Source organism: Serinus canaria, chromosome 2 (assembly GCF_022539315.1).
Source record: "Serinus canaria isolate serCan28SL12 chromosome 2, serCan2020, whole genome shotgun sequence".
NCBI lineage: Eukaryota > Metazoa > Chordata > Aves > Passeriformes > Fringillidae > Serinus > Serinus canaria.
In genome coordinates this window covers 2,232,252-2,251,718 of record NC_066315.1, presented here as the reverse complement: position 1 = coordinate 2,251,718, position 19,467 = coordinate 2,232,252, and the positions used below count along the sequence as shown (strand labels likewise).

Sequence of the window (19,467 nt, the reverse complement as noted above, 5' to 3'; positions counted from 1 at the left end):
AATTTTCCTTGCAGGAAACCATTCAGCCACCAGATGTCTCTCCGTGCTGCCCTGCTGAACGAGGAGGACCAAAAATGGAAGTCAAGTCAAATGGAAAGAATGCTTATTTATGGATTTGCACTCTTGTCTTTGTTAAACCAGGCACTTGGAGTTGGTTTTTCACCACCTCGGTGGGTTTTGAGGCATCTCCACGGGATGAGGAGGCTGGAATAAATTGTCTCTGGAGCTCTTTTGGGCCATGGTGGCACTGTTGAAAGATTGGTGCCAATGAGGTCACTTTGGAGGTCAGAGGAGAGTTAAGGAAGAGATGGTCTTTAATGAAGGGATTCCAAAGTGAGAAATGTCCCAGACAGAGTCCCCAAAGAACATCCAGCTGTGAATTTAGAGCATGGAGAACACACCTGGAGAGGATTCAGTTCCAATCTCCACTGTTTCTCCAAACTGATGATTCCCAAGCTTTTCATCCATCCAAGATCCAAACTATCCAAACTCTGAGGCAACTTTTGCTTTCTCTTTGTATTGAGAAGTTTAAAGTTAAAGACCATTGTGTGAACTGGGCACTTCAGAACATTCCCAACAAATGGGGAGTTTCCTATGGAATTCCACATTCCTGAGACTAAGAGGTCATGAGCCTGGAATAAATGCAAGCTCCTCTGTCCTCAAAAATCATTTAATTCTGCTTGGTGGTCAGTCTGCAGCAGATGAGGAATGAAATGTCCCAAATTTCCTCTCTTTTCCCATGGGAAATCCACATTTTTCTTTAAGAACAGCAGCACAGACTGAGTTTGTGGAGCTTGTGGACTTGCAGCCTCTTAAATTTACCCTTCAAAATCACCCCCAATTTGGATTTACAGCCAGCTCCTGAATCCAACAGAAAAATCCAACAGAAATCCTGTGCAAGATGACAGCTCTGATGACTTTGGGTCTGGAAGAGGAGCCCACCCCCCACCACTGCCGACTGGGAAAGATCCAGCAGGGTGAGGGCTGGGTTTGAACACCTCCTGCAAGGTCTGAATCTTCCTTGCAGCCACAGAGTTGAAATCCAGCTGACTCAACTCAAGCCTTTTGTGCTTCTTCAGCAGCTGTTCAGATTAATGCCATCAGGGATTTATTATTTCATGGTCTGGGCAGACACTGAGGGCATTTTTTGGTCAAGAATTGGGGTTGTTTTGGTGTCTTCAGCTGCAAGTTTCTCCCTAGTTAGAGGTGGCCTTCACTCTTCAGGTCCTGTGATTTTCAAGAGGTTTTCCTTCTTATGGGATGCACTGTAGACTTCTCAGGGAGAGCTCATTTTGGGCCAGGGGCTGACATGTTCAAAGGGAAATTCGATACCAAAATTTATTTAACCCATTCAAAACACTTCTGAAACATATGAACATTTTCCTTAGTGTTTTATTCCTTTTTTTTGGATGCTTTTCTCTAAGTTCCACCTCACAGTGGAGAATCCTGCAAATCTGAGGCGAGGCATGCAATTTTGGGAAGGTTTCATCAGCCCTAATTTACACCTCTAAAAGTGAGATGCCCAGGTCCAAGTCAGTCAGCCCAGGCTTGTTTCGTGGTCAAGGGAGAGGAGAGTCACCCCGAGGGGAAGATTCATCTCTTAAAACAGACACCAGGGCTGGTCGTGCCAAGCACTTGCTGGACATGTCCCGCTCTCTCCTTGGCTGTAAAGATTTGTCAGGCTTTTAATCCTTTCAAAGTCAGGTGGAATGACCACTGTCTTCATTTCTTCAGTCAGACCAAGGGAAGAAATCACATTTTCTGAAAGCCATTCCACCCCGAAGTGTCGAAGGAACAGTGGTCTCTCAGGATCTGTTTCGTGGGTATTTCTGCCCACGGATTTATGATCGGCTGGATCTGGTTGTGCTGGCCCCATCCCCTGTCTCTGACACAGGCCAGGTGTAGGGGAAGAGCAGGAGAAGAGGACAAAGCCAGGGTGACATTCCACTCAGCTCCCAGCTGGGACATCCCATGGAAGACTTGAGTCTTTCGGTACAAAAACTCCTCACGTGCCCTGCTTTGGTGAACGCTGCCCAGCTGCTTCTTAAATTCAGATAAATTTAAATACCTACAGCTCCCTGTGGCAGAGATTTCCACCCTCAAACCCCGTGAGCAGAAAACCTCCTTTCTGCTGCTCTCACCCTAATTACAGTGGATGTCTCCTGGGTGTAATGGGATGAGAAATGGTGGGTGTTTGATCCACACTCACCTCTCAGCACTACTGTGTCCCAAAGCCTGGCTGCCCCAAGGATTTCTGTGGTGGATTGTGCCAGCTTGCACCACGTAACCTGTGCTTACAGAGCAGTTCCCACCTTCTCCATGCCAGCAAGCTCTAACCACCTGCTTGATGAGCCAGCAGAACGTTAAGATTTTTTATTGGCTTGTACTAATTGCAAGCCACAAGGGAGAAAAAGTAATTTCCTTGACATTACAGGTTTGATAAATGATGGTGAAAGGTGGACCTGGCTTTTCCCTAGTTAACTTATAGCTTTCTAGCTTTTCTCTAGTTAGCTTTTCATTGTGCTGTTAATAATCTGGTGTTTTTCTGCATTTAGAGGACTTGCAAGACACCTGCTTGACGTGTAGAGCTGTGTGACCTCCTTGGGTACAGCTGTTTTTACAGACAAATGGCTGAGGCAGCCCACAGCAGTGCTTGAGAGCTGGTTTTGCTTATCAGCATCACTGTGGATGGAAACAGAGATAGCCCAAAGCAGATCTCTGGGCCTGGGAGTTCTTTAGGACAGGGCACACCACCCTGTGCTGTGTTTGGGCATCACCCAGCACATGAGGGATGTCTCAGGATGGTGCTGGGCCCAGAGGCACCACCACAAAACAAGGGTTGTCACTGTGATCGAGGCTGTGATAGCAACAATGACACCTGGATCTCATTGTGCTCCCCAGCTATCAGAACATCCTAATGAAAGGGGAGGAAAACTAATCCATCCAAGTTGCACAGCCAGTCCTTTGGTCACATTTTATTCCATGTTTGGAGTGTCTGCTGCCTTTTAATGAGTAACCTTTCTCTCCCCCCAGCAGGAACAGCATCTGCTGCTAAGGCAAGGTGTGCCCAGCAAGCCCTGCCAGCCTGAAACAGCAGCTGGGAGCTGGGGAACCTTTTCAGGGCTCTTGAGGACCACTCAATTATCATTCATTAACAAGCCTAGAGGTTAGCTCCTTGCCAGCCCTCCGTGTGCCAAACTCCTCCTGTGTGACTGTGGTGCTTGGGGGGTGGTGTTCCCACTCCATGGCTGGACCAGGAACAAGTTTCCTTATTGATTTAGCTGTTCAATGCCAGCCAAAGTCCTTCCTTGCCCACTTCAGGACTATTTACCCGTCCTGCCCTCTCCACTTCATCGAGACACTGTTGTCCCAAGGGACACTGAGGAAAGCACAGCAGAGAGAAATCCCCTGCAAAGTCCTGGCATGGCAATGTGGAAGGTAAAACCATCTGCAGGTGCTTGAAGGGGCCGTGTCTCATTAAATTCTGCTCTCACAGTGACAATTCTTGGTCAAAAAAAACTCTCCCATCTTCATCCTGATTAACCAAAGGTCCCTTCTGGGACCTTGGGTCTGAAAAATAAGTAGGACCCAAGCTGCTTCTTTATTTTTGACAGCCCCTGGAATCTGGGTGTGTTGCTTGTGAAGGAGCAGCTTGAGGAACAGAAATTCCAGAGGAAGCATTTGTCCTCTGGAAAGCAGCAGTTTGTTGAAACTGGAATTCCAGCGGGGTTGCTCAAGACCAGGCTGGAGTTATCAGTCCCTGGTGACTCAGCCAGGCCTTCAAGCCTTTCTCTGATAGGGAGGGGAGGCTTGGACCTGGATTTCCATATGCTGCCACAAAGACCTTGACATTCCCAGGATGAAAGGCACTTCCTGCACCAGCCAGCTGCATTGATCAGGACAGAACAAACAGGTTCAAGGCTCTCCCCGGATTCCTGCATGAAATAAATTCTCACTGTAGTGAAGCTGGCACTTCTTCAGTACCACCACTCTTTCCCACAGACAGAATTGAGAATTATCTCACATTTTCCAGGAAAAAAAACTACAGAGCAAGGGTATTTCTGAGAGCTCAAGGGCTTGGTGAGGTGTAGTCAACAAAGCCTTGCTGTGCCTCCTGTCTGACAAAGGAGTAGATGAAATTTAGGGTGTTGGAATGTTCCTGAACCAGGAGAAATGGAAAAAAGATTCAGAGGGTCAGGTCCAGACCACGGATCTGTTTAAAATCACCATAAAGTGATTTAACCTTGCTGCCCTTGCACAAAACCAACTTGAGGAGGAACCGAGCTGACCTCACCCTAACACCACCACCAAGTTCATTAGGGAGCACCTCACCTGTTGACACTGGCAGGCAAATCCCAGACCAGGCTGTAGCCCTGTGGAATGCAAATCTGGCTGTGTGCCTCCAAATGACTGCATGGTGGGGGCAAAGAACCCTTCCACACCTGCAAATAAAAGAGATCAGTAAGCAAATTCCAAAGGCAGGCTGGGTAGCAGTGAGATGGCAGAGCTTTCAGGTTTTATTGGGTCACGGTGTGTTTCTTGATGGCCCGGTGAGCTGCTGGACAGGAGCTGCTTTCAGCTGGATTTCACAGCTTCAAAGGATGGTGGGTTGGACCGATTGCTCAAGCGGGATTCAACTTGCAGATGAAGACATCATAATTTGGGTGGCAGGATGCAAAGTGCTGCCTGCCTGTGCTCAGAGCCCTGAGCTCCTGCTGCAGCCTTTGGAGATGGGATTTTCCAGGTGCCTGACTGAGCACAGCTGTCCTGGGCCATCTCTGGTGTCTCACTGTCATTCCTCTGGCTATCCCCCTGCCAATCCAGAAGGACACAGACCACCCAGAGGGTCTGTATGGGTCAAATCCATGTGACATCCAGATTTCCAAAGGGATACAGGCAGCACTCAGCCCTAAAGGTGAAATGAATCCCTCAACTCACTGTGAACAACAACAGGAACTTGAAAGTCAGACCTCAAGTTCAGGCAAATTGGGCTCAGTCACTTGGCCAAAGTGTCTAATGCCTGGTGACACATCCTGGGGGATCTGAGACATCTCCCTGGAGCTCCCAGACATGGCCCAGAGCCGTGGTTCTCCTGGAGCAGCACCCAGAGGACAGGCAGAGCCTGGAGGGCATCCCTGTGCATGTTTGTGGCTCTGTGGGCACCTTGACTGGGGTGAGTGAATCCAGGAGCTGAGCCCCACTCCCTGCAGTCCTTGAAGCCTCTGGGGCCAGGCTGTGACTTCATGGAGGCTTTGGGGGCCTTGCTCAGGATGCCTTGTGAAGGCTGGCTGGGACAGAGACTAGGTGGAGCTAAAGAATAAAGTATTTCTTAGTAGAAGGTATTAAAGTCTAAGGTGTTTATTAAAAGGATCTCCTCCATGGATGCACCTTGGGCAGCAGCAGAGCCCAGCCAGGGCTGCACCCAAGATGACCCAAAATGGCCCCAAAATGCACCAGCGCTCCCGGGGTCTCTCCCTGGGATCAGCTCTGCTCCATTCCCACCTTGCAGTTCATTGTCCCAGCCCAGCTTTAGCCCAGGCACTCCCACCCTGCTTGTTTTTCTCTCTCCAGCCCACGGGGTTTGTGCTCCTGGCCTGAGATTGGGCTCATTTGTCCTTGGTGCCCAGCTGGAGCAGGAATTGTTTTGTCTCCCTGCTCTGTGCACAGAGCTCACCATGCCCTGATGTGAAGCTCAGCCCCACACACTAAAACAGCACAGAACCTGAAAAACATAAAAACTAAGACCTGAGGCATCACTCAGACTGGGGGTGGTTGGGTTCCACAGAGAGGTGTAAAAGAACTCGGGTACAGAACAATCTGCACGGTTCCTCTGGATCTGGCACATCCCAGGCTGGTTTGAGGTGCTGTTTGTGCAAGGAAAGCAGGAGAGGGGATGAAGTGCTGCCAGAAGTGTCAGCCTGGCCATGGTTTGCTGAGGAGCAGCTCAGTCAGTGCTGAGGTGAAGGACTGAGAAATTTGAGGCTGTTCAGCTGGAGGGGAGAAGGTCACAGCACCTTCCAGGACCTGAAGCAGCTGCATGAAAGCTGGAGAAGGACTTTTCATCAGGAACTGCAGTGACAGGAGAATGGGAAACGTCTTCATTCTTGAGGAGGGGGAATTTAGGTTAGGTACAGCAGAAATTCTCTCCTGTGAGGGTGGGCAGGCCCTGGCACAGGGTGCCCAGAGCAGCTGTGGCTGCCCCTGGATCCCTGGAAATGTCCAAGGCCAGGCTGGACAAGGCTTGGAGCAGCCTGGGATGGTGGAAGGTGTCCCTGCCCATGGCAGGGGTGGAATGAGATGAACTTCAAGCTTCCCTCCAACCCAAACCAATCTAATTGTAATTCTAATAATTCTAATTCTAATCCTAATTCTAATTCTAAATAATTCTAATTCTAATTCTAATTTTAAAGAATTCTAATTCTAATTCTATTCTATGATTTTTTTTGCTGGTGACCAAGCTGCACCAAGTTCAGTGCCCTGCTCCTCAAAGGAACATGGAGCTCTCAACTCCTTTCTGTCTGTCAGGTACCTGGTACCCCTCTGCAGCACCTCAGACCTTAAATTATGCCCGGGGATGAGGTTTGACTCTTGGCTCTCCTGTCAAATTATCTCCCACGTGGTTGTGGAGCAGTTTTAGGTGACTTTTGTGACCTGGGTTGTGTTGAGCAAAGGCCATGGCTCAGTGTGGCCGTAGCTTGTGCTGCCTTCCCATGGGGGAACAACTCTGTGACAAAAACAAAAGAAAACTTCAAGAGTTTCCCTAATAATGAAAAGTCCAGGTCATGATGCAGCAATAAGTTAACAAGACCTTGTTTTCTTTCATTCCTAAAAGGGTCTGGAGGGGCTACAAGCATGTGTAAGCTGAGAGTAACTGAGATGTCCACTCACGTCTTGGTTTTCACTATTCAGGGTAAAAAAAAAAAAAGGAAAAAAAAGAGTCTTGCTCAAACCTGGCAAAGCAGGCAACACAGCTTCACAAACAGGCTTATCTGAAGTGCTCTTTAATAAGAATGTTTATCATTTATTTCTGGAAAATATGCTGAGCCAGGAATGCTGAAAGCTCTCCGTGGTGTTTGACCTGTGCTGTTCAAAGCCAGGCATGGGGGGTGGTTTTGGGAGGGGGATATTTTGTCCCAGTGTGGTGCCCACCTCCCTTCCCAGGGAAAAGCTGTTGTGCATTTATAGATGTGTTCATTTAGAGCCTCATTTCCCCAGAAGGTGATTTATACCAGCTCAGGTCTGTGGTTTAAAGAATTGGGATCAATCTCTGGAGGTGTTTAGATCCCTCTGTCAGTTATAAAGAAGTCATCAGGGTTGGTTTTAGAGGAGGTTCAAGGCTCCCAGCCTAAAGAAATAACAGAGGAAGTAAGGAGTGATTGGAATTGGCAAAACCAGCATGAAATTTCTTATGGTCTTTCAGAGATATTGAGAAAACCCATCCCTTTGCCATGCTGGGTTTTACTGTTCTGGATGTGAGAACCCATCCCTCCCTTTGCCATGCTGGGTTTTACTGTTCTGGATGTGAGAACCCATCCCTCCCTTTGCCATGCTGGGTTTTTACTGTTCTGGATGTGAGAACCCCTCCCTCCCTTTGCCATGCTGGGTTTTACTGCTCTGGATGTGAGAACCCATCCCTCCCTTTGCCATGCTGGGTTTTACTGTTCTGGATGTGAGAACCCATCCCTCCCTTTGCCATGCTGGGTTTTACTGTTCTGGATGTGAGAACCCATCCCTTTGCCATGCTGGGTTTTACTGTTCTGGATGTGAGAACCCATCCCTCCCTTTGCCATGCTGGGTTTTTAGTGCTCTGGAGGAAGAAACTCGTCCCTGTCCTGGTGATGCTCAGCTGAGAAATGGACTCGTGGCAGTTTAGGTGGATTTGTTTTATTTACATTTGTGTTGTCCCCTCCCACAGATGCTGTGCATGGGTTACACGGTGACAGCACAGGTGACCTCTCTTCTTCCAAAGCACACAACTCCTGTCCTACAAGAGGAAGGCAGATTCATTACATTTATTTCTCCCCAGCTGAATTTCAGCCTGTGATATGAAATTCCATCCAGTCAAAACCAGGGAACAGTGGGAAAAAGCACCCAGACGCAGGTTAAAATTAACGCCTTTTTTTTTTTTTTTTTTTTTTAATTTTCATTATAAAGTTAACACATCTATCAAACTTAACTGGTAACAAAAAACAGTTACAAGACATTGCTAATGTGCTGTCAGTAGAAAATGGGGTAAAAGCCAATGAGGTCACAAGCACAACAGCAGAGCAACAACACTGTCCCGATGAGTTATTTCAGCAAATATATACTCTTACTAATATATACATTTATTCATAAAATAAATAATCATAAAAAAATCATCAGACTTAACAAAATACTGAGAGGGGAAAAAAAAAAAGAAAAAGGTGACAACTCTACTTTGTACAATAGCTTTGGAATGTCAGGTTGTATCATACATGCAATCTGTACACAGGGGTGAGGGCAGGGGTTACAGACAGTGATGGAGCTTTGAAGGAGGTGATGGTATCAGGCAGACAGTCTGTGGGAAGGGAAAGCAACAGCAAAAAAAACCCACTCACAAGAAGATACTTGTCCCTGACTGCTGGACAAGCATGTTTTGTACTGTGGGGGAATCCCCTGGGGTGCTGCAGGTTTGTGTTTTATGTCTTCCACACTGCTGGTGGGCTTGTCAGAGAGGCCAAAGCTACAACAGGTCTTGTTCGGGCAGGTTTGGTCCTGGGAGTGACAGAAAGTGATGCCACGAGGGACTGATGGAGAGGGTCCCCACTGGGATGAGGAGGAGGAGAAGGCTGAGCTGCCATCAGCTGGGGACAGGGGCAGTGGGACAACCAGGGCTACAGCAGAGACTCAGGAGGATTTTATCTGGTTTTGGAGTTTTTTGGGAGGCTGACCTGGAAAGACTCAGCCCTCTGGTGCTTTCCAAGGGGCAGCAGCAGGTGGCAAGTGTTGGCAAGGAGCTCTGACACCAGGGTGCCATCCCTCAAAGCCAGGGGTGACACTCAGCTGCTTGCCCAGCCCGTGTCTGTGGCAGACCTGCCTTCAGGATGTTTGGTGGAGTGGAATGAATGGAGAGAAATAAATAAATACTAATAAATAACAAGAAGAAATTCGGAAAAGAAAGGGAAATGGGGAAAGCTTCTCCTCCACTTTCCCCACTTCCATGCAGGGCTGTCCAAGACCTCCCTTGGTGTGCAGAGCATGTGTAAGAAAAGGTCTGCAGAGACAGAGGAGGAGATCATGGGGAACAGACCCCTGTGGCTTCAGGAACTTTCTCCACCTGGTGGTGTCCACCTAAGAGCAGGATTTTGCCTGTGGATGACTTGGTGGGACATGTCCATTCCCATTATGTGGGAGCAGAGATGCTCCCTTGGGGTCAAAGCCATGACAAACCAGGCAGTGAAGTGGATTAAATAATTCTTTTTACAGAGTAGCTCCACCTTCTGCTCCCCTGGAGACACTGGTACCTGATCTTTGTCGGTTTAAGTGAGAATTGAGGCCATGACCAGTTTCCCACCTCAGAGAATCTAAAGGGAGTTTGGAGTCTGGAGTGGGATCCTGCTCATGGATGAAGACACACACACCGGTGTCTGCATGGCAGTCAGACATCTAGACACCCATCTCTGATGGAGAAACATCTGCATGGGTCTGCCAGATATGCCCTGAGATCCAAGGGAAGCCCACATTCCTCCCGAGTAGATTTTAGGAGCCAGTGGGGTACCCTGGAGCATCCCAGCTGGCTCTAGACACCTATTTCAATAATTTAGTTCAGCCCTAAACGCTGAGTTTAGGCAAATAGAGCCCATAATTTGGCTTCTAGGGGGGGTTCAGGCACCTAGCACACATGCAGACACCTGCCTTGAAGCACCTCACTTTGTATTCCAAATCCCACTGTAGGTACCACTGCCTGGGAATCAACTCCTGGCCTCTTGTTCTTGAGGAAAACCTCCTCCTCCAAGGTGGAGATGCACCAAAGACCCCTCTGGAAAATGCAGCAAAGTGGGAAATGCAGCCAACTTAACCAAGGCCACAAAGACACTGGGAGTAGCAGGAACGAGGACTAAAGACCCCTTGTTTGAAATGGAGGCCAGAGGAGCCCCCATTTCCCACCAAACTGAGGAATCTGCACCCCACAGCTGTTTATGGGGACCTGAGGTGGGGGGTGAGGAGCTGCAGAGCAGGAACTTTGCTGGAGAACACAAGGGAGGGCAGGAAACAGGAGGGTGGAAGGGTTAAACCGTGGATAAAACAATCCAGCCAGATGCCACTGCTGCTTCCAGTGAGAGAGGGGAAATCAAGAAAAAAGAGATCCTCCCATCAAGAGAAGTCACAACTAAAGATTTAGCTTGCAGGGAGGTAGAAAACAGGAAACTATAGGTATGAAGAAGAGATGAGGTCTTGTCCTGCCCACCTTCTCTCCCATCACCCAACACCCTCTGACATCTCATCCCAACAGCTGCTGGAGCTCAGGAATGACAGATCTGAGCAAACACCCCCTGACTCTGGCACTGCCAGCAGGGTGATCCCTTCCCCTCAGCCCTGGGGCAGGACTCTGGAAGAGCCAGGGGTTGTTTCCCTGGTGCAGTGGCTGATATCTGCAGGGCCCTTGGGTTTGGTGCCTTTTATGGCCCTGTTTTCATCCTCCCAAATGCATTTTGTTAAAGCACCAAGGAAAGTCTGGAGTAATTTCTGTAGTGCAGATCCTGGGACTGGATTCACAACTCCCAGCTCCTGCAGAGCGCTCATGCTGCAACCCTGGATATCCCCAACAACAGCAAACACCAGATTTCCAGTACTGAAACCAATCTTTGAAGGTAAAAAAAAAAAAAGTGACCCAAAGCTCAGAGTTTTTCTCCCGTATATTAATTTAAGGATGGGGGCATGACAAGAATATGAACACACAATGACAAATACAACACAATCCAGGGACATTTCTGTGGCAGTACATCTGAATGCAATGAAAGCACCAAAAATATCTGAGACTGAGAGGCAGAAGGAATTGTTTTCTGAGGTTTGTTAATACAGAAAATCTGCAATGCTCAGCTGAGATGGCAGCACTGCAGGGCTGACGTGGTCGGTGCTGACTCAGGGATTTCTGTGCCATGTTGCATTTTGTGGTGTGGTTGTCTTTGCAATCCCCTCCAAAAATTAAATCTCAACTGCTTTAGTTCTGCACGTGAAGCTTCCCATAAGGAGTGGAAGCAATTTTGGACACTTGAGAATGCTTTGAGAAGACTGGGCCCAACATTCAGCTGAGAGAGATAACTGGGGTCAAGCAACAAAAATCTTCCCTCCCCATATTTCCATCTTCTCTGAGAAAGAGAAGCCCCCAAATTCTAAAATTAAACCAAAAGAAGGGCAAAAAAACCCCAACCCAGCCAACAAAACAACCAAACTCCTAAACTTTCCATTTCTTTCATAGAAAGAAAAGAGATGAGGCCAAATTCACCCCTTGCAGGTAACGCCACTGTCTTTAACACCTCGGGTGTGGAACTGATGGGGCCCATCCAACCCATCTGTTCAGCTAGAGGAGAGGTTGGATGGCAGCATGGGAGAGGATGGAATGATGGTCCTTTTGCACTTGTATTTTTTACGTCTGTTACTTTGTGGGGTGACACCTTGTCCCTTTTCCCCCCGTCCTGCCAGACAAACCATCTGCCTGAGCACAAACCTCACCAGTGGGCACTGAAGGGAAGGACACCAGGGAGCACAGAGGTGAAGATGGCCAGCTCCCACCTGTGAGAAATCAAGGATGTTTTCCTTTTGGTCATAAACTGGAGCATTACACCAGGGTGGGGGAGAGGGTCTGACAGAAAACCACGTCCAGAGAAGTGCCCCACTCAAGTGCCTACACAAAGACATCTCGGGTCATTTTGGACACCCAGCAGTCTCTGGCTGCCCAGGTTTATGATCTGTGTGGGTCTTAGACCATTGAAACAGGATCTGGACCCCAAGAGGACATTGTGGGGCACCTGTATTGTGCCACCAGATGTTTATGTTAGAGTGAAATGCCAAGACCCTTCCATAAGAAAGGTCCTACTGTTTTCCCAGGAGAACCTGAGGCAGAAGGCAGCTGTGGGTGGAATTCAGACCATCTCCTGTAGGGAAGGATGGCACCTCACTCATCACTGACTTTTTCTCACTGGTGCAGTGGAAACCCTGACTTGAGACACCCAGAGTAGGCAGTGGAGAGGGATCTCAGTTTTCCAAGGACACCTCCCAGATTCATGTGCAGCAGTGAGCAGTGGCCCAAGCCCCCTCTCCAAATCCACGGGGTCAGCCACAGGCCCAGCTCCCAGACCCCTGACAGGCTCTTTCCCCCTCTCAGGGATGGGCAGAGTCAGACCCAGGACTGGAACCCCCCCGGGTGTGCTCGGGAGGATGAACAGAATTCACGCAGGCATTTTTCATTGACTTTAGTAGCAGCTGCTCAGCCCCTTACATTGGATCATCACAGAGATGATTAATTACATCACAAACCCAAACAAGCACCCACAGGCTTCGTTAAAATCCCCTTGAATGGGGGGGGAGGAGTCTCCAGCCACTGAGCTGGTTCAAGCCTGACCCCAGCTTGGAGGGAAGGAGCACAGCTTCCAGCCCATCTCAGATGATGATCAGGTTGTAGCTTCACCTCCTTGACTCATGGTGGATTTCACATCATCAGTCTGGACCCGTGGAAGAGCTCACCGTCTGCTCTGAGCTCAGCAGCTGAAGTCAGAGATACACCCAGAGGGCCCTTAACCAAACATGACTTAGGTACCATCCTAAGTACAATGAATCACCTTCTGCATTAGTTTCTTGCCATTGATCCCAGCAGAAAATTAAGATAAATAGCTTAGACCGGATGAAATAAATTCCACTCTTGCAGTCAAAATTTTTTCACCTCTAGAGGCAATTGCTCAGCAAATGCCCAGTTTCAAAATTTTTTTCCCCCCTGATTCCCAAAAAGTTTCACCTGCTGGTGATGCTGGGCTTGTTCTGGTGCAAAAGCAGAAACGGTGGATGTGAACTTGCTGTGGATGGGCTGGGGGCAGATTCCAGCTCCCACTCGTGGAAGCCAAATCCTCCAGCCCATTTCTTCACTGGTGTGGCATAAGAGAAGGAGTTTGAAACCACTTGGCTTAACAATCTTAGGGTAGAACCAGTTGTGGGTGTGACCCCACTGAAGTCAATGGATTGAAGGGACTGTGGCCTGCAGTGATTTGAATTTTCACTGTTGTGTCACCATTTATTGACAGAAGTTCCTGGTAGGACGTGTCTGACATCTCTCACTGTGGCTGCTTGCACTGCATCATATTAAGTAAATCAGATGTATCTTCCCTTATCCCATCCTCTCCAATTCATCAATGTCTTCCACCCCTGATGTGGCTTTCTGGAGCATTTGCTTTCTTGACAGGTTGTGTTTGAATGTTGGTTATAGGTGCAATCTCCCCCTGCAGTGGCTTCCTTCTCTGTTTCCCATGACTGAGTTTTCCTTTTCTCCAAGACCGCACTATGTAAATTAGTCATGCATCCATTAATTGATCTTCATTTAAGTTTTCAGTGACCTCTTGCCTTCTCCACGTGGTGTGTGGCCATTGATGGGGTGCAGTGTTTACATGGACAGGTGCCACAGATTGATTTTCTCCCCATATTTTTCTTTGCTTCTCTTGATCTCCTCTCTCTTTCTCTCTCTCCTGCTCTCATTTCACTGCAGGTTTTTTTTGTTTTTTTTTTTGCAAAGCACTGATAAAAGTGCCTCCATCAATAAGCAAATCTTGCTTGTGCCCGTGGGCACAGCCCTGAGACAAATGGGTGATGCATAAACTGCACCAGCCTAGGAGTAGTCCCAGGAGACGCTGTGACTCAGAGCCAGCCCTTGGAGGCATCATTTCCTCCTGTTTTCTCTCTGAAGAGATTAAGCTCTGTTTGTTCCCTTCTTCTTCTGCATACTCCCTCCTTTGGTTCCTGGGAAAAGGCTGACACACAGAGAGGAGCACTCTGATTTCTCCACAAAGATTTCCAGGAGTGATCCAGCCAACGGCCATGATTACACTGCCATGAAAGGGGAATTAACTCATGCCCTGTTTCCCTTCCTCTGCTGAAGAGACAGAATAAACACCCATCCATTGTCCTTTTTCCAGGAGAGGAACCCAAAAGCAGGGGTGAGGCAAAGAGGACACAGGGCAAGTGCATCTGGGGCTAAAAGAGGCTGTGACTGTGCTTGGTTCACCCCTGGTTTAGCCCAGCATTGACCAGGAATAACCCAAGCAGGGTTACAGAGCTGTGAGTACAGAGGTGCTGGGCTGAGCCCATGGAGGAGGTGAGACCTGGCTCTGTGAACTGTGATCCTGATCTGGAATTGGAAGCAGAGCAACATGGAAAGATGGGCAGTCAGGGGTGAGCAGCAGAGATGGGCCAGCACTGCAAAGCTGGGATTTGGCTCTGTGTCCAAACCTACCCAAACTCTGGGCTGGTTCAGACTCTGGGTTTTGTCCATTTTAATCTGTGCCACTTCTATAGGTGGGCATGGCTGTAGGAATTAGCTGTGGAACAAGGTTTGGCTTGAGCCTGAGACTGCTCCAGCTTGTGGGGTGTGGTGGTGGCGGTGGGTTGCTTCACCCTCGTGTCAGGTAATGGGTGACAATGAGTCCTTCAGATCCGTGTTCCCAACAGACCTGTGGGCTCAGGCTGCTGCCAAGTGCCTGGGAAGCCTGCATCAGGTGCAGAGAGTGGAAGAACTAAGTGCACTTTCCACTGCAGGCGACAGACCTCCCCAACCAGGTGGGAGGGGTGAACACTTTCCCTTGCCATCCTTTCCCTGGGGTGCTGAGGAGATGGATGTCCTGCGCTCAGGAGTGAGTGCCCAGCCCCAGAGACTCACTGCACCACATGTTTCCAAGGAAGACTCCCTGGCTGAGCCACGTCCCAGGCTGGAGAGCTGGAGCAGCATTCCCAGTTGTGGGACTGTGTCCTTCTCAATGCACACAGAGTCCACTTCACACACAGGACACTGAACTTTTCTGTACTGTGCACATCACCTGTGTGCCAACAGGACATTTACAGGAAGTCATCAGCAGTTTTCTCTCTTTCTCTCCCTCCTCTTCTCCCTCCTTCCCTTTCTACAGATGTCGCAGGATCCTATGTCCAATCTGGCAGAAGCTACTACGCTAAAAATTTCACATCAAGAGCTTGCCCACTCTCCAGCTCTGCTAAATATTTGTAGACTTCTCTGGTTCCAAGGCAAAATCAAAGTAGTCATGCTCTTTATTTGAAAAATCCTTAATTTATCTGCTTTTATTTCTTTTGCTGCTGTTGCTCAAATTACACAGTCTGGCCATTCGGGTTTGCAGAGAGATCTCTCAGAAAGCTCCGTGCTGCTGTTCAGCACAGCCTCTGCCTGGCTGAGGGAAAAGGAGATGCTTAGGAAGATGCAAGTCTTTCAAAGGACACTTAATCACACCAGTCACTTCAGGTGGGTGGGAGCAGAGCAAATCCATGCTTTTGCTATTGCTCTTCTTTCCAGCTCGGTGTTGTGGGCTGGTGGAAAAAGCCGCTCTCCTTCCGGAGGCATCGGCGTCGGGGCAGAACTTGTGTGACTGCCAGATGCACCTCGGGACAGCCCAGAAGTCATTAGACCTATTCTATCCAACCAGTTTTAGCCTTTTTATTTTTAAATTTTTTTGTCCAGTTTTTTATTCTTTTTAATATCAAAAAAAAAGTCGACTTCTCTCACGTCTGCCAACCTCAGAGGAAGTAGGCTCAAAATCCGTTTCTCCACTCGGAGCCCGGCCAAGGGGTTTTACGCCTGATTTATTTGCACGTGTGGACGTCGTAGACTCGTATGCACTCCTGGCAGCGGACGTAGCAGCACCAGTGGAAGATACAGTGACACTTCTCTTTCCTTTTCTCAGTCCTCGTGTTGTGCCCGCGGCCGCAGCACAAAAGGTCACAACCGTCAATCCCGTGGGAAGTGACGTTGCAGATCCTGTCACGAGTCCCAAAGGAGCCTGTCTCAGGGTTGGGCTCGCAAAAGTTTGGTGAGTTCTCGTAGTAAACCAGGTCCTTCTCAGTGGGGGCCTTGAAGAAGTTGTATTTGGGCCGGAGGGTCTCCACCCAGCCGCGGGATTCCCGGTGTTTTTCCACCACCATTTCGGACGCGCTGTCGTACTTGTCCTTGAGGTAGTCGCCGATGACCCTGAAGTCTGGCTGGGACCACCAGCAGGTCTTCACTTCACAGCTGCCCGAGAGCCCGTGGCACTTGCACTTGAGGTGCATGAGCTCGATGATGGACTGCAAAAGAGAAGAAAGGCAAAGGAGAAGGAAGACGTTAACCTGCCATTAAAACTCTTCATGACATTCTGCCACTTGGCCATGATTTTCCAAGGAATTGTGGATGTTTTCAATTTATACTCTCGTGAACAAAAGTCCCCTTATCCCCCAGTCACTCCTGGGTCTAAGCCATAAAACTTCCGAAATTTACAGTTTCCAGTGACTGATTCTGACTCCCAGCTCAAATTTAAGGATTTACCAAAAACTTTCACCAAGGAGATTTATTAACTTCTGTCTTATCAATGTTCCTGTGGGAATATTACAGTGCTGTCACACAGGAAAAGAATTCAAACAAATCTGGGCAGAGAAGCAAAGAACACACAAAGCTACTCAAACAGTGCCTTCATGAACAGAAAATGCAGCTTTTCTGTTGGAAGTAAAAGGAAGATGAAATGTTCTGACTATCTAGAACTCCATCCTTTGCATATGTTTTGTGTTTATTTAAACAAACAAGGTTCAAGCCTTGCTATGACTACTTTCAGAAACTGAAAAAGGATTTATTTTTATTTTAAAGGCAGGGTTATGATTTTTCTAAAATCACTTCAAAGGGAAAAAACAAAAAAAGGAGCCCTACTTTTGATTTGAAAGGCTCAGGCTTCAACCTAAAACGCTTTCCTGGGATAAATGGGAGGGTGATTACTGATCCCAGAAGCTTGCTACTTGTTTTTATCTCTTATATAACAAGTTTAAATAAACAGAGGTGTTGTCCTCCAGTACTCTGGGGTGGGAGACAACCTTATGCAACAGCTCGATAATCTGCATTTTCAGAGCGATCAGCAAATTTCTGGGTACGTGAACAGGCGAGTGCCAGCCTGAGCCCAAGAGATTTGCCATGAATCAGCACCTTGGTGTTCACCAGGTGTTTTCCTGTGTTATTTACGGAGCATCACCCACCACAAAGCGGGCTGAAATTAGTGAGGAGAAAGAACCACAGGAGGTTTGGTTCGTATGATCCCACAGAGCTCAGTCAAAACTCCTGGAGGAGCAGTGGGGCTGGAGTTCCTATGGGAACCAATATGAAACATTGCCCGTAGGTTTAGCTGGGAACACTGGGGTTTGGAGGCCTGGAAGAGCTGTCCCAAGGGTGAGGATGGAAAACACCAGTGCTTTCTAAAATACTGGGATTCAGGTCATGGTGTGATGTCTGTGGGATTTCAGGTCATGGTCTGGCACCTGTAAAATGTCCTAGAAGAACTCAGAGTCGAGGAACAAGACTTAGAGTAAAAAGACCTCTGCAGGCCTGTGATCACAGGGATGTTTGTGTCACAGACATATTTTGTAAAAACTCCTTTTGCCAGGATTTTTTCTCCTGAGAAGCTGAGAGGCCTCAGAAAGGAAATGTAAACAATAATTATCTGCTGCTGTGGAATGCAGCAGGTGCATCTTTGATTGGTCTCATGTGAATTGTTTGTACTTGATGACCAGTCCCAGTCCAGCTGTGTCAGGACTCTGGTCAGTCAGAAGATTTTATTCTTCATTCCTTTCTAGCCTTCTGATGTCTCCTTTCTCTTTCTTTAGTGTAGTTTTAATAAATCATTTTCTTTTAATAGAATATGTATCATAAAACAATAAATCAGCCTTCTAAAACATGGAGACAAGATTCTCATCTCCTCCCTCCTCCTGGGGACCCACAACCACCACCACATGTTTGTTTGTTTTTTTCCAAGGATTCTCACTTTAAAACAAATTCTCACTTTAAAGGAAAGCCCTCCTTTCCACTCCACACAGCTTCTCCCCAGCCCTCTTTTTCCCACTACATATCCCAGTAACTGCCACCAGCACTGCCCCATCCCTGGGGGTACCTGGGATAATTTGGGCCGGAGCTGGAAGAAACCACATTATTCCTTGTGGTCGTCTCCATGGCAGACAATTTTGGTTTCTGGTGGTATTTCCCTTTCAGAAGTTGAATCCCAACAGCTCTGCTGTGGTGTGAGGTGGGATAACACCACAGGGAATTCACAGTATCCACTTCAGGAGCTCTCTCTCCAGAAACCCCAGCCTGCCTGAGGACGTGTCCCAGCACAGCAGCTGTGGTGGCTTTGGTACAGCTCACTGCACAAACGTCCTCCTGGATTTGTGCAAAACCCTCTGCTGTGGGGACAGGACCACATTGCCCTGTTCTCTCTTATCTCAGAGAAGCTGTGGCATAATCTCTGTTAGAAAGGGCTTTGTGGTTCGGTTCTACAAATTGTTTCCCACAAATTGCATTCTTCTGGATTGATGGGCTATTCTTGAGATGGAAAAAAAAAAAAAAAGAATATCCCCCTTTTGGGATTATTCCACCTAGGGAAAAGATTGATTGTACATATGGCAGATTTTGTGCCTTCTTTTCCCTTACAAGTTTTGTTCCAGGGTTGTTTGAAGTAAAAACAGCTTCAGGGCATGATCCAAGTTTAATCAGGAGGCACCAGAGCTACATTGCCTCTAATTTTGTTTAAATATTTCCTGGGAAATAGAACAGGGTTGAGGAGATGGGTTGTGGGAAAAGCTCTCCTGGCTCTTCTCCTCCCTCAAGGCTGCAGAGAAGGGGAATGGACAATTGTACTCCAACTTCAGGAGCCCCACAGTCAATGGAAGGGAGCAGGCACAATTAGGGCATTATTAACTGAGTTAATAACTCTAACAGTGGAATCACAGAGTGATTTGGGTTGGAAGGGACCTTAAAAATTGCTCAGTTCCAACCACCCTGGAATGGGCAGGGACTCCTTCTGCTAGCCCTGTCCAGCCTGGCCTTGGACACTTCCAGGAATGGGGCAACCACAACTTCTGGGGGTAGATATCCTCGTAAAATGGGATGAAATCCCAACTTCTGGGGGTAGATATCCTCGTAAGATGGGATGAAATCCCAACTTCTGGGGGTAGATATCCTCGTAAGATGGGATGAAATCCCAACTTCTGGGGGTAGATATCCTCGTAAGATGGGATGAAATCCCAACTTCTGGGGGTAGATATCCTCGTAAGATGGGATGAAATCCCAACTTCTGGGGGTAGATAGCCTCATAAAATGGGATGAAATCCCAACTTCTAGGGGTAGATAGCCTCATAAAATGGGATGAAATCCCATCCTACACCTGCCTTGATCCATCCTCTATGAAAGAGATCTGGACAGCTGACTCCAAGGCAGGCATTTACAGCTGA

General features: G+C 48.0%; 1 protein-coding gene across 2 annotated transcripts in view; it reads right to left on the bottom strand.

Annotated features, from left to right (window-relative positions):
- Positions 1-12,419: 12,419 nt before the first annotated feature.
- WNT3A (Wnt family member 3A) overlaps positions 12,420-19,467 on the bottom strand; it is a 98,471-nt gene continuing 91,423 nt past the window's right edge. For both annotated transcript variants that reach the window (XM_009085750.3, XM_050970865.1), the window contains exon 4: positions 12,420-16,290. In XM_009085750.3, the coding sequence (XP_009083998.1) occupies positions 15,811-16,290 (480 nt within the window). In that variant the 3' untranslated portion in view covers positions 12,420-15,810. The remainder of the gene's footprint in view (positions 16,291-19,467) is intronic.